Source organism: Idiotropiscis lumnitzeri, chromosome 1, assembly GCF_059441095.1.
Source record: "Idiotropiscis lumnitzeri isolate Australia: NSW breed Sydney's pygmy pipehorse chromosome 1, RoL_Ilum_1.0, whole genome shotgun sequence".
In the NCBI taxonomy this organism is placed as follows: Eukaryota; Metazoa; Chordata; class Actinopteri; order Syngnathiformes; family Syngnathidae; genus Idiotropiscis; species Idiotropiscis lumnitzeri.
Window position 1 is genome coordinate 15,607,676 of NC_142391.1, and position 14,148 is coordinate 15,621,823.

Genomic DNA, 14,148 nt, shown 5'->3' on the forward strand with positions numbered 1-14,148 from the left:
CACATGATCCCCACTTGATTGGAGTTGGTGGAAACGTGTCGGCTAAACTGCGGTGGGGATCGACTCCTGTGTACTTTCAGGGGAAACTGGACTGGACACATATCACAACATCTTAATGGGCTTGTGCAGTCTCCAAGCTCTTGGCTGGAGTCCAAGAGGAGCTCGCTACCACCCAAAACTCTCAGTAGTACAGTAGCTCCCTCTAGAGGAAAGGGCTACATAAACTGTTTTGGAATGCAGAAGCAAACTTTTTGCAGTCTGTTTTCTCTCTCTCCCAACCACGCTGCATACTTTCCTGCCCCCACCCATCATAAGTACAGGCCTCACTGTTGTGGCTGTGGTAACTGTGGTGTATCGTTGGCAGAGAAAAACTGAAACTAGTAGTAGCTGCTTGTAACCTCCGCATCCCCAAACCACACATGATCTCCATTAGGCTCATCTGAAATGTGTTTGCAAGGACAGGAGAGGAGATGGACCCCAGAGGGCTCGCTTGGCACGGTCCAAAGTCTGTGATGTTCACAGGCTACAAAGCGAGTAGCAGGGAACCAGAACTTTATTTTTTTTTTTATAAGAACACAGTGTTCCGTTGCTCTCTTTCCTCCTCTCCCTCTGAAGCGGAGCGGCACACACTTATTTAATTCTGGGGTGGAGTCCTTTGCCTCATTTTTGCTTAGCTCAAAAAGACCACTAGTCCACAGTGAAGCGTGTAACCCAGATTGGATAGGAGGTTTGACTCATTTGCTTATGAGGAAAACGGATTTTGCTTGTTAACACAAGGGCAAGTTTGAAACGACCACGTCTCGCCGTGGGATCGTGCACAATCGCGTATACGTGTGTGTGACTGTGCATGCGCGAGGTGGTTAGTTAAGAAGAGATGCAAATCCAGGTGCTCACCTGTGAAATGTTTACATAGGCTTGATGCAAACTGTGACGACCAGCGCACAGGCAATGTTGCCTCAGGCAAATGAGCAAAGGGAAAGAAATGGGCTGCACCGGGAATCATTTTCAGATCTTTTTCCTCATACCTTCCTTAACATACGACGACAAACTTGTGTACTGCACTGAGGTTTTCTTAAAGTAGGCCCCTCTGAGGTTAACAGGTTCTCTTTGAATAACTGGTTTAGGTAACGAGAAACTTGTATGCCATAATACATGCAATTAATGCTGATAACTGGGTGTGGATGACATAGTGCTGCCGCCGTGCTTCTGCTGTACAAGCAAAAAAAAAAAAAAAGAAAACCCAGCAGACTCAAGTGAATGCAGATGATTTCCAGTTGTTTATTTAAGTTGTAATGCTTTGAGGTCAATGCATCACGTTGAACGCAAATGTTATTTACCTCTTCTGCATGTCACCATGCGACACGCAAAAAAAGTGTTTATTAATTAATCATTCAAGGTTTGGTCTCCATCCTCGTTTGTTGCCATTGTATCCAAATTAATTAGCCCAACAGACCCTTTTCGCTAATTATAGTTTATGCTTCCAACATTGATGGAATGGTTTGAAAAACGAGCTTTTCTAAAATTAAAGAAGATTCTGTAGCAGGAGTGAACGAGGAACAGGATTTTGTTAATGTTCTCAAACCACAAACGTACACAAATGTTACACACGAAAATATTCCTTGTCTTTGTATTGACACAAGAATGGCAAAATTGATCATAGGCAAAGAAATGTTACTGGGTCAATGCGCGCATTTTGCGTGCGTACTCATCATAGTGTGTGTAGATGACTCAGTGCATGCTGTGTGGCGTGGTGGTTTGTGGTTGTTCGGGACAAATAGGAGAATAAGAGGGCCATTTGACAACTGAGAAAACCCAAATTGCCAAGAAACAAATGAAAGAAAGAAGGAGTGGGAGGGGAAAGATGAAGATGAAGAAAGTCAAGCAGGGTGGTGGCGTCCTAGGAATGTTCCGGGCTGTTCAAGCGCCCTACGGGCACAATGAAACAGACTCTAAAATTGTCAGAATGGCACACCCTGTGTTGTGCCCGCCTTTCCCCAGTCTCTACTGTACTTTATGATTATTCTCAGAGTCGGACAGACTACGATTTTATTTTCAAATCTCTGCTTTGATAAGCGATGCTCCTGAGCTGAGTAAACAGATCTGTTTCTCAGCACAAACCTCAACTCACCGTACTGCTTATTAAATAGACTTTACCTCATGAGTAATAAATGAACCACACATGCACATGCTTATGCAGTGTACCGTATGAACTGCAGACAAAAACACACGGCACGCTTTACATTCGAATAAAGTCTGGAAGAGTCATCCATTTTGTGAGGAAAATGGAAAAATTCTGTATAGTAAAACCAATAGAGATGACAGGTCTTGGCAAAGTCTCACCTGGCCATGGTCTGAGGTCCTCCTCCACCTTGCATGTCTTCAAAGAAGGGGTGTCCATCTGATCTTGCCACAGGGCTGCTGAAAAACACACATTGCGTGAATATTTTTGGACATAAAAGGCACAAAATTGTACTTTCAGTATTTTGTGGCGGGCATGCAGAACCGTGTGGAGGTGGCATATGTGCAGGGTGAGGAAGTCACCACCTGAGCAATATAAATAAAACTGAGTCCAGAAAAAACCTTCAGGACAAACCCGTCAAACTGTCTTGGCATTTGCAGACGTGTCTTCCTGTCACAGGCTGGCCTCTGCTGACTGAGCAGTGGGCAGTGACGGCCGATTTTCTCACCAGAGTGAGAGCAGCCTTGGAGAAAACATGCCTGATGGCTGCTTGGCAGATATTTTGGGGTCTTGCAGGCGAGAGACAATGATGGGGCAGTGGAGACTTGTGAAAGGCAGCAGCAACCCAGCCAGTAAAGTTGTCAAGAAGCAAGCGAAGGTCGAGGAGCTGCTGGCCCAGCGCGTGGGACCCTGCTTCGCACTCAACGGTCACACCGCAAAAGGGCTGACACAAACAGGCTCTGTTTGCTCTTGGTCTGAAATGATGCGCTTGACTCAAGTCAGCTCGCACTCACTTCTACAAAAAACTCAACACATGGGCACGCATGGGCCAGTCAACATGTCTTTGACACGCAACTGATACATTATATGGACAATAGAGTTAAGCCATTACACCCACAGGTGGGGAAAAAGGTGGAATGGTCTTCCTTCAAAGACTTTTACCAGATGTTTGAGGATGCCAATGGGATTTTTTTTGTGTTGTCGTTAATCCAGGAGAACGTTTGTGAGGTCAGAGTTCATTGATGTTGAATCAGAAGTTCCGGCTCACCATCTCTGTTCTAGACTAACCCAGAGCTCCTTAAAGGTGTTGTGATGCATGATCTAAGTTCTTTCACGCTCAGTCACGCGTGCCTTTCGGGAGCTTTTGTATGCGGGGGTACAGTCATGATGCAACAGAAAATGGCCATACCCAAACTCTTCCGCATAATTGTTCAAAATATCTAGCTGAAATGATGTCTCTAAAGTCGAGCCACGTGGTGTCATGTCTTGCTACTGCAAATGAGTCAAGTCGCTGTTTTGTCAATTAGGGCAAATGTGGATGCCAAAAGCAAGTCGGGGATGGAACCTAATGTTCACCTATAGCCACACTGGGCACAGCATGTGTAGGATCCACGCTTCCCCTTCACTTCCTCTGCAAAGGACCAAATCAGCACTCAGTCCCCGAGAGGTCCTGCACTCTGGCTCACAATGGCAAATTCTTACATATAAATGGCCTTATTCAGACGGACTTGCAAGCAGCTGGTGTGATTTGCTCAAGAAAATAAACATTTCCTTCAAATATTTTGATTGGCCAGCAGACAACATCAATACCAGAAGCACAGATTACCCCTGTTAATAAAAAGGCCCACCCCTGGGTGGAGTTGGGGGAACGGGTGAAGCTGCGAACGAGGCGGCTATATCGCTAATAGCCAGCTTTGGGGTGTCGTTTTGAGGAGGACATAAATAACAACAAGCTACTTTTTGAAGTTTAATGCGCAGTGGCCGGGAAGACCTTTGAGCCAAAATGGCGTCCGTCCTCGTGACTTTGGGTTCCGCGACGCCTTTCAGATGTAATGCGCTCGCCGAAATGAAGCGTGTCATTGAGAAACAGTCAAAGCGGGCCCTTGTGCTGGCTTCCTGTTTCACTTAGGCCTTAGGCGTCGCAACAGGGAGAGAATGCGAGAGCGCGAGCCAGTGAGAAAGAAAGACGCCAACGAGAGCAGGGAGAGGATAGAGAGCGTGCTCGAGATGTGAGGAACATGGCCTTGGCTCAGCTATGTTGGACATTTGATATGTCTTTTGAGCCCTCAATTATAACGTGAGCAAAAACAAACACATGGGCTGAAAATTTTGAAGCTCTTCTCGAGGGCTTGTCACCCCACCACCACCACCCCCGCCCACACTTCCTCTTTCCCCCAGACTCAATAGAGACTGTTCATGGTGCACATGTAGTTTCTATAATTGCATAAATGTAAAACTAAGCCTAACTCTGATGCAAAATTTACACAAACAATAGAGCCCGGTAAAATACAACTTGCTCTCACTTCTCCATTTTTATTTTTTTTTTTTACACATCTAACTTGTTTTTCTTGAAACATTTTCAGTTCAAAGTATTGGTTTCAGGGTCAAAAAGAGAGGGTAACCACAAGAGAAGCTTACAGGCACCATAACAAATAAACTTCATGGCGGCCATTGGCATATTGTATAAATAGTGTCGTGTTTTAAGGACTGGTTTGGTTGCGTTGGCCTTGGAAGAACAGCTTCCTGCTGAGGTTTGGCACCAATCTTCTTAGAGGGTGACGGCTACACTTTAAAGTCCACGCCATAGCTACCTGACGGTGCAAATGTCCTGTCTCGCTCATGCACCTAATTGGCTGATCATGTCACTCTGGATGTGGGAATTACTCAGATACTCTTGGCTGCGATGGTAGCAGAACGCCACCTCGAACTTGGGGGGCCAGTCGGCTTGTTTATGTGGAGTAAACACTGTGGTCAGTGTGGACGAGGCAGGAGGGGCCTGGTTATGTTAGGCTGGTCCTCCATCAAACAGGATTTTCGTAAGCCCAGTCCAGAGGTAATAGTTTGGGCTCATAGAACAAGAAGGCACAGCTGTAACAGATGTGTTCCGTGGAACAGGAGGAAGTCCGGGAATTTGCCCCGAGTCTCATTAATGGAGACAGTGCAAAAGAATTTGGAACGCTACAAATTGAGGTTGATAATTTCTGCCTTGTTCCATCACTGATTTTATCAACATCATCATCCGGAGTGCTCATTGGGGCAAAAACACACATTTTCAAGTTCTTATCAAAGCGAGTGACTGGCTGAACGGATCTGAGACTCTACTTCAGAGCGGAACACACACATACACGCAGAGGGGCTGGAGGAAAAATATGTCAAGTGATACTACCTTTGCTTCCTGTTGTTAAAAAAAATGTTGAAAAAAACTCCTTTGTGATCATTAGAAGCCGCGCCACAAGCATGTTGCGTTTTGGCTGGATTTTGCATGAAAGACAAAACTGGAATCATTTCCAAAATGATGAAAATCACATTGCCTTGTTTGTTTATTTAAGCAGTAGTTGGGATTTATTTCGGGATATTGCAGTGGTTAACTTCGAGTGAGACGTGGCCTGTTTTTGTTATTTTTTTTTAAAGACTCTGATGACATCGTGAATATTATGTTGCTTAAAAACAGTTGAGTTCCAAATCTCCAAAACATTTTGTTGCTCAAAGTGTCATTACTGTTGCTCTTTAAGTGACGAAAGTGTCTATATAAGAAGGCGAGGTCATGGTTAGATGCAAAAGGATTAACACGTTCTATATCACAGGAAGACAGCAAGTTGCCACCCACAGACACATGCAGTGCACACACAGACGATCTAGAATAACAATTTAGAGCTCTCAAGCGTCAGATCTGCTTGACTGCACGAGTCAAACCCTGAATTTTTAACCGCACGCACACAAACACTCCCTCCGCAGTTTGCTGGGAATGAGCTACATGTCTAGCAGGCTTACCTGTAACCACAAAAGAACAAAAACAAGCAGTGAACGCAACGTCTGCCAAAGTGCAGGAATCCTGTTACTGCTTGCACCGTAATGAGCTCTTAATTACCCTGCCTGTCTGGGACACTTGTGAAGAATTTGCATTACTGGCATGAAACTGTGTACGTGTGACTCGTTCTTCATCGGGCCTGTGGGGCAATTTTGTGTGTGTGAGTCCAGTGTGTTGAGCAGATGCTCGAGATCTGCTGACAACAAACGTGAGCCACTATTTCACAGCAAAGAGAAACAAATATTTCAGGCAAGGAAATTATGCAAGGTGACTTTAGGCATAGACGCCACCATGCTGTCTTGGTTTGTCGCAATGCTCCAGCTGTTGTAATGGTGAGGTTTTGCCTTGTGTTGATGAGCGAGTGATGATTCAAACTAGCCGGATTAAAAGCACCGGATCGGCACATTACAAGAGTGGCTGACTGCAGTTTTGTCTGTTTATGTGTAAACACCTCGTCTAAATGGGTTTGATGAAAACAGGAGTCTTTTGTTTGAACCTGCAAAACTGCTGCCTGTGCATGAAGCCTTCAAGTAGTGTGTCTTCATGCTCTTTTGCCTGGTTCATATTCAAAAATAAATATATAAATGCCAGCACCCGCAACCAAGGTGTGAATTTTAACACCTGAGACTCAACGCCCACACCTCTTTTGATTGAAAGCATTTATATGGCAACAATTCTAATTATGTTAACGAACAACCCACACTTTGATGAGTTCTGTCCGAGAGGGATAGGCGAATGTATCTATTCCAGCTGTAAGTTTATTACTACCACAAATGCGGTGTGAAAGTTCTTATGGACAAGAAGGGAGGCCGCATGTCTGTTATTTCATTATTTTTACAGCACTTGCCCTGTGGTAAGCCATCAAGACGCTAATACCACATATTAAGGTGTGTGGGTTGTACTGCCGATCCCTTTCTCTCTTTTTCACACACGCCTCCTGTTAAAGGCCTCCAGCCATTGGCAACACAAAGGCCTTTACCCACCCTGTTAGGTTCTAATCACGATAATGTGTTGAGTCTGCTCAAGTGTGTATACAGTGCGTGTGTGAGTTGCAACATCACAATGCCCACAAGCCTCTTCACAAGACTCTTATGATCTAATTCCTGAACTAATTCTGGTGTGAAGCAGAAAAGATAAGCGATGCTCTATGTCTCTCTTGAGTTATGAGATGGCCTCCCATTTCACAGTCAACACGAATAATTGAAATGTGACTGTGTATTGTATTTTATTTTTTGCAGACAGCATAGTAGACATATATTATTATAATTTTTTATTATTATTATCATATTAATATTGTTATTACATTATTATTATTATTATTGTTATTGCAGCCAGCACCTTATCGTGAAAATAAACATTGCTCCACTTTTACAATTGACAATACTCTAAACAGAAGTGCCAGAGTGTGACATTGAACTTAAATACAGAAATGGCATTCGTGAAGAAAACAAACAATACATGACTCTTTTTTTCAGAGAGACAGATTAAGATACAATAATTGCTGGCTGTTTTCATTGCCATCAACAGTGAGTTTGGAACATGTGGGAGCTATGTAAAAGTCTCCGTGTTGTCCTTAGTCAGCTGGTAGATACTGTAGAGCCTACAGGTCCATTCTGGTGACTCAGTGCTGGGTAAGCTGAGCCCAAGGCCAAACAGTGGTGAATGGTTGTGATACACACTGATAATACTGCAGCCAATGCACCCACGCACGGTCTCGGGCTCACAAACAAGTGGCCCCGAACACAGCAACGTGCTGATACGAAGGTAATGAGATTCATTAGCCATCATGAGAACTAAAGAGTGGGTGGGAGCAAGCTGTGTGTGTTTAGTCTGCGTGAATCCAGACATGGAATCTTGTTAAAAAGTCTCTGACATATGACAGAGAACGAAACGAACACTCATCTTCACTGCAGCCATCGCCCACGCACACATCACACCACCTAAGTCTGAGTCCAAGCCCACTACCCCGCTGCTCCTTACAGCCACCCCGCCCCCCCCAGCCCAGTATTCAGCCAGTCTGAGAGTGACGTGATTGCCAAGGTAGCGGGCAGCTGTTACATTCCTGAGGCTGTCGTGTGTGGAGTGCAGAGGCCAACTTCTGCACCCACGCCAAGTTGGGGCTGGCAGCATCCGCCGCAGCACCTGGCCGCAGCGATGCACGCTGTGGGGCCTTGGACCCACCAATGCAGGGCATGTGGGGACAGAGGTTACATGGACTTCCTTTCAGACAAAAAAAAATGTGGGGTACACAAATAACCCCTTTCCAATGTTCAGTACAGTGGAATATTTCAATAAGAATCCTTCGATGCACTACTACTACTTATGCACTTTTTGAACGGAGATTTGTGAGACAAGACAAAAGACTAAAATTCTAGCACTGTTCTGATAGTTTTCCATGGTTGATGGTCAGGTCACACCAAATGCGTGTGGCCAGGAAGAATTATTGGGGCTCAAGTATGTGCCAGTCGCACCCACTTGGTTCTTTAGAAGGCCAACTAAAAAAAATGACGTTCACATGATGGGTTGTTTTATACTGTAGGTAGATGCAACTGATCATGTGACACATGCTCACCTGGTGTGGTGCTGAGGTGGCTTTGGGGAAGAGGCCGAGGATTATTGTTCACTGGACCTATTCGCATGGTTCGCTGGTAGCGCTCGATCTCAGACAGCCTGTCCGAAAATTGCTTCTGCGAATCTTCCATCTTCACTCTGTGCCCTAAAAGATAAACAACAGTGAAAAAAATGTTATTGCAACAATCACATTTAGAAAAATGACACAGAAAAAAGATTGTTCACAAAACATCAGAACGTAACAATGAAATGTGCATCGCGTGCCAATGATTTGGACTGCAAGGACCGCTGTTGCTTCCTGTTTTTATTTTATTTCTTTTTTTTCACAGTCACCCGGGATGACGTTATACAAGGGGCCAATGTAACCTCCTGTTTTCAACCTCCAAATGCGAAAATATTGTTAAGAACGCTGGCAGACCTTGAAATACATGGGCGAGACTCAAGCGATACCCGAGCCGCACCTGCTGTCGTGTCATGCACAGATAACAACAGTAAAAGTGCGAGAAATTATTTGTTGTAAATGTTATTTTCCTTGAATTGTCAGAGCAAGAAATATTGACCGAACACAAATCCAGCTTCGACCGACGCAGCACTTAGTCATCGGGAAACTCCCGCGCAGAGCTCGAAGAGCATGCAGTCATCAGTATTTTGTGTTTGTGTGAACATGAGCTCACTTTTAGCAACCTTCACGTAGACCCCAGAAGATGAACCCAGCCCCTTTTGCCTTAATGTTCACAATTAAAATAAATAAATAAACAAATAAACCTCTTATCGTGGCTTTTATGTGGACACTCACATGTCCGCTCACATGTACACACACCACACACTTTACATTTATCTGGACACACCTTAAATGTCCGAGTCCGGATGAGGGTTATTCCCTCTAATGGGAGGAAGAGATTTTAATGTAACTATCAATGCACCAAAACTGTGTGTGTGAACCGGCATGTATACATTCTGTGGTTTTCTCATTGGCATCTCTGCAGACTACCCTAATGTGAAGTAATGGCTGGATTTGAATATTTTATCACTATATAAAGGGGGCAAGGCAGACGGAGCAATATGGATTTTGCCCGTCCTTTCTCTCCCTGACCCATGGGCAATATATCTTCACTTGGAGGCTGACCCATGGGTAAAGTTTCCTCTCGTTTACCGCACTGTCCATTTGGTTGTGCCCACCGCCTCCCCTCCATCCTCTCTTTACCAACAGTATAGAAATTTCAACCTCGGTATCCCCCACCACCTACAACTCACGTATGCAAGAAGACACACACTCTACTGGTGTGTGTGTGTGTGTGTGTTTTCATATAATATCATCTGAAGTGCATGCTGGCCATCTTTTATACGTCAGCTCCGATGGCCCAGCAACAAAAAGTGCGCGTGTGTAAACGAGAGACACACTAATGACTCATCTGTCTGAGCAGACACAGCAGTTGTGTTTATTTTTTGGGATGTTATTCCGCCCACCGGGCCAGCCTGTGCCATTCCCAAGGAACATGCAGGGGAACACACTCGGTTACACTATATGGACAAAATGGCGGCACAACTGGCCCTTAGGAAGAGAAATTCGTTTGTTGCTGTTGTCTTCCAATCTCCTGGAAGTTCTTTGTCATCATTTTTTTGCCGGCTATGAGTTGGCCAATGTTAGACGAGGGTGCCTGATCAAATTCTTCCGCACCAAACACATCCAACCATGCCTTTATGAGCCTTGCTTTGTGCAATGCGACAGTCATGCTGGAACAGAAACGGGAGTGCGCACAAAGCCGGTAGCTTTATATTGGCAAAACGTCTTGGTGTGATGAAGAGATAAGGATGAAGATTCTGAGGAATTTAGGGGAGGACAGCATGGTTAAATAATACTGAACAAATTGGCCTCACAGTCGAGAGGGTGATGAGCTCTCTGTGTAGATTTTGCACTTTCTTCCTGTGCTTGTGAGAAAAAAAAAAAAGCTTCTGACATTGACCATATGTGTAAATTAAGTGTGAAGATTGTGTGTCTCTGTTTGGTGTGAGATTGGCAAATGTTCTAGAAAATTAATGCATGGGCCGAGTTTAAAAAAAAAAGAAATTGGTAAAAAGTGACCAGTGCAAACCCCTGTTTTGAACAACACACCGTCACACTCAATTATAAAACGAGGCTACCCACATTTTTTTTTGCGTGGTTTATTCATTCGACCCAACTTTTGGGTGAAGCAAAAGACTGATTAGCTGATGAAGCAATACTTGTATTCACATAAGTTTATGTTTTATTCACATGCAGTCCACTTCTTTTTTCAACCACGGAAGGAACGAATGAAAGTCAGACCCCCCCCCCTTATTTCCCCTCTCACACTCACATTATGACACACACACACACACACACACACAAACATGCACGCAGTCAGTCGCCCACACTGAGGCTACTGTCTGGTCTGGGGGCTGCCAGGCGAGGAAAGCCTCCAAATATAGCCCCTATATGTGTCCTTGTGTAGTTATTAAGAGATTTACACCACCTCAAAAGGATCAGGTCAGGGAAATGATACATCCCACCGATCACTGCCTGGAGAAAAAAAAAAAAAGGCCGACCGGCAGGGAAAAAAATGATAATTGGCCAGTTTTTCGAAGGCCGCAAGAGGAATAGTGTGCCTCTTTAGTGATCATTCAAGCTGGCCACAAGCACACTCACGCACTTGAAGACTGCTTCCAGAGGAAGGTTATAGTAGGGTGAGAGGGTTATTTTTTTTGGGGGGGGGGGGTGTAATAGCGGCTTCATTAGAATGACGCCTGGAGCTCATTAACACGGGGCCCACAGATGCTGTTAACACCTCTGATCAAGCGAGAGGAAGCGTTAAACGCTCTTCCTCACCTTCTCAAATGTTTGCTGAAACGCTCTCGCCCAACCTGGATACGTCCCAGTTGAGTTGAATTGAGTGCGGAGGACAGCACGCTTTGACTCATTCACTCATTTTCCTAAAAACACTTTACTCTAATGGTCGGTTATTTTCTTTGCTTCGTATTGTTGAACTTTTGCTCCTTGATACTAAACGGAATTTTTGGGCGTATGCGTCCGACCCGTATCTCCCAGTTAACCTCCACGTTCAGGTTAATGCCGTCTCTTTGGCTTGTTGACCTCAGTCGTAGAAGCGCGTCTGGAGCGACCGCTGTCGTTTGACTTCTACTCTGCAAGGCCAGAGGGGTGCCGGAGAGCCACTGCAGCCCCATTTCAGAGGGGTTTTTGTGGTCGGATGAATATTTTATGTGTCAGGGTGCACTTAGGAGAGAATGCCCTGTTTTTTTTGCTATGATATCATAACCACAAGATAGAGCTGGGAGACAGGGGCCAGTGCACACATGAGGCCTAAACAGCGGCGCTCAATATGTAGCCAAGTAGAAATGGATGCTGTAGATTTACTAGCCTCCTTTCTGAATCATCTGAAAGCATTATGGAAGTCTATGAAGAACAAATAAAATGCTTGATATAAAATGTCTGGTATTAATAATGTACTGAGAAGGAATGGGTGTGTGTTGTGAGTGTTATATTTCCTAATTGTGTTTTATCTTGATGGCAAAACGACTTCCCTAGAAGCTTCTGCGCTATACTGCGTTTAGTGGTGGAGCTGCGAAAAGTTGTTTTTCACAACATCGGCCCGCCACGGCGTTTGAATGCACAACGTATTAACAGGAAAACCTGATTGAGTTGTGGCCAACTTTCCCGCCACAAAGTATCAACCCAACATGGAGACAGTATTGGCCCGCAGCTCTCTGATCAACTACCATGACCTATATCCTTCCTTCATCCTCCACTTGTTCCCTCTATGGGTGTTTGTCTCCATGGAAATAAAGAAACGTGCCCCCCTTCCAAACGAAGGCACATTAAACACAAGCTCTTTTCTAGTAAAGGGCTGGGTGCTTTTTCAGGGACAAACTGAAACTCTATCTGCACAGCAAAGGGCAATACGTGCTTTGGCCCGAACCCAAGTCTGCACCAAGTATATCTGAAGTGTAAATATTTGTATTTGCAATATAAATGGACTTGATAGGCTACAGATAAAAGGCTACAATTGAAGTGGACTGAATGAATCACACATTGAAATGAAAGCTATGTCCGAAATGTAAAGTGAGTAGCTGGCTGGCGTGAATAATGGGAAATATATCGGCGTGCTATTTTGAAGACATTCAATTTAATTTGCACAAAAAGCCCGTGTCGAATGTTCAGTCCGTTCATCAAAAGCTCAGCTGTGGGACACGATCCAAAGTTTGTTAAATTGTTAAAGTGGAGCAACAGTTGAAGCTTGTGAGCAAACTTCCGTTTCAACAAGGTTTCAACATGTGTTGAGTAAAGTCATGCACACCTGTCTTTCTCTTCCTCCTGAGCCACTAACAGCCTTGTTGCCACCCAGCCAGTCTTTCCGCCTCTTTTTCGTCTACTTCCCTTTTTGTTTTGTTTTGCACTCGCACCAACGCACAGCCCAGAGTGGATCACCGCAGCAGTACGCGGCTCGGTGCACCCATTGCCACCAATCACACGTTTAGGTATCGCGACTGGTGCAAATCAAAGTTCTTGTTTTGAGGCTGACCCTGAAGGATGTGGTCGTTCCCCTTGGTTGGTGATTGTGGCTGTCTCGTCTGGGCCTAAATGAGTCCGTGCACGCCGCACGCAGACGTTACACAACTGGTAGCTCGTTTACATAAGCCTTTTGGTCGTCTTTGGGAATATACCACATTTTCATCATCGTGCAGGATATGTGCAAAACGGCAAACTTTTATCTTTTCAAACATTCTGCCATCTTTTTTCATCGCTATCTCCCCCCTTCCTCGCCACAGCGCTCCGGTCCCTCGGGCAGACGCAGCATTCGTCTCGGGGGGACGAGAGCAGTGTGAAAATCCCCCTCTCGTTGACGGAAGTTGCTACATGAGACTGCTTGAGCAGAGAGCGCAGCCTTCCTTTTCTGATAAGATGATAACACTCATTGCGTGTATCTGCTAAAATGTGTGCGCGCGTGCGTTTGCAGAGGAGGCAGTGCCAGTGCCACAGAAGGGCAGGCAGGCCTTCAGGGAGGCAAGTTGAGGCAGGCAAAGAAGAGCAAAGAGTGCCAAATGCACCCGGATTCCCGACCAACACAATAGGGCCCGTAGCATGCTTCAGAGCAATCAGCTTGCTTTTGTGCTGCCGCTCTGTGATGTGTGTTATGACACTGTCTTCTGGAGGATATAAGATGAGCTTTTTTGCCAGGCTTTATTTTTTTTCTTTTTGCCTTTTCCACTGGTGCTTGTGAAGCACAATAGCTGCAATGGGCTCCAGTGACATTCTATTAACGCAATACAGCTTTTGCTGTGATATAGTGGATCAAACTTTTAAACGTGAATGGGTTGTTGTGTTTGTCTGGGCATATATGTGTTGAAGTTGAAGGCATCGAGCGAAAAGTGGTGCTGTGGGAAAGGAAAGAGCTGCTGTTGCTGTCACATACATAAATACAGCATCGGTAAAAAGTGTGAAACGGCTTCTCGCTGCATACTATCTCCTGCACAATATCATGCATTTGCTCCTCGCTACTCATGACAATTGAGTTAAAGTGACGTGTGAAATATAAAATGTGTGACTTTTTCCGCG

The 14,148-nt window shown here is 44.9% G+C and overlaps 1 protein-coding gene across 2 annotated transcripts in view; it reads right to left on the reverse strand.

Moving 5' to 3' along the window:
- runx3 (RUNX family transcription factor 3) overlaps positions 1-14,148 on the reverse strand; it is a 49,779-nt gene that overhangs the window by 4,637 nt on the left and 30,994 nt on the right. Inside the window, exons 6-7 of one of the 2 annotated variants that reach the window (XM_088312471.1) lie at positions 8,560-8,703; positions 2,341-2,415 (exon numbers count right to left, since the gene is read on the reverse strand). In XM_088312471.1, the coding sequence (XP_088168597.1) occupies positions 2,341-2,415; positions 8,560-8,703 (219 nt within the window). Of the gene's footprint in view, positions 1-2,340; positions 2,419-8,559; positions 8,704-14,148 lie in introns of both variants that reach the window. The other variant, XM_088311962.1, reaches the window with a different exon arrangement.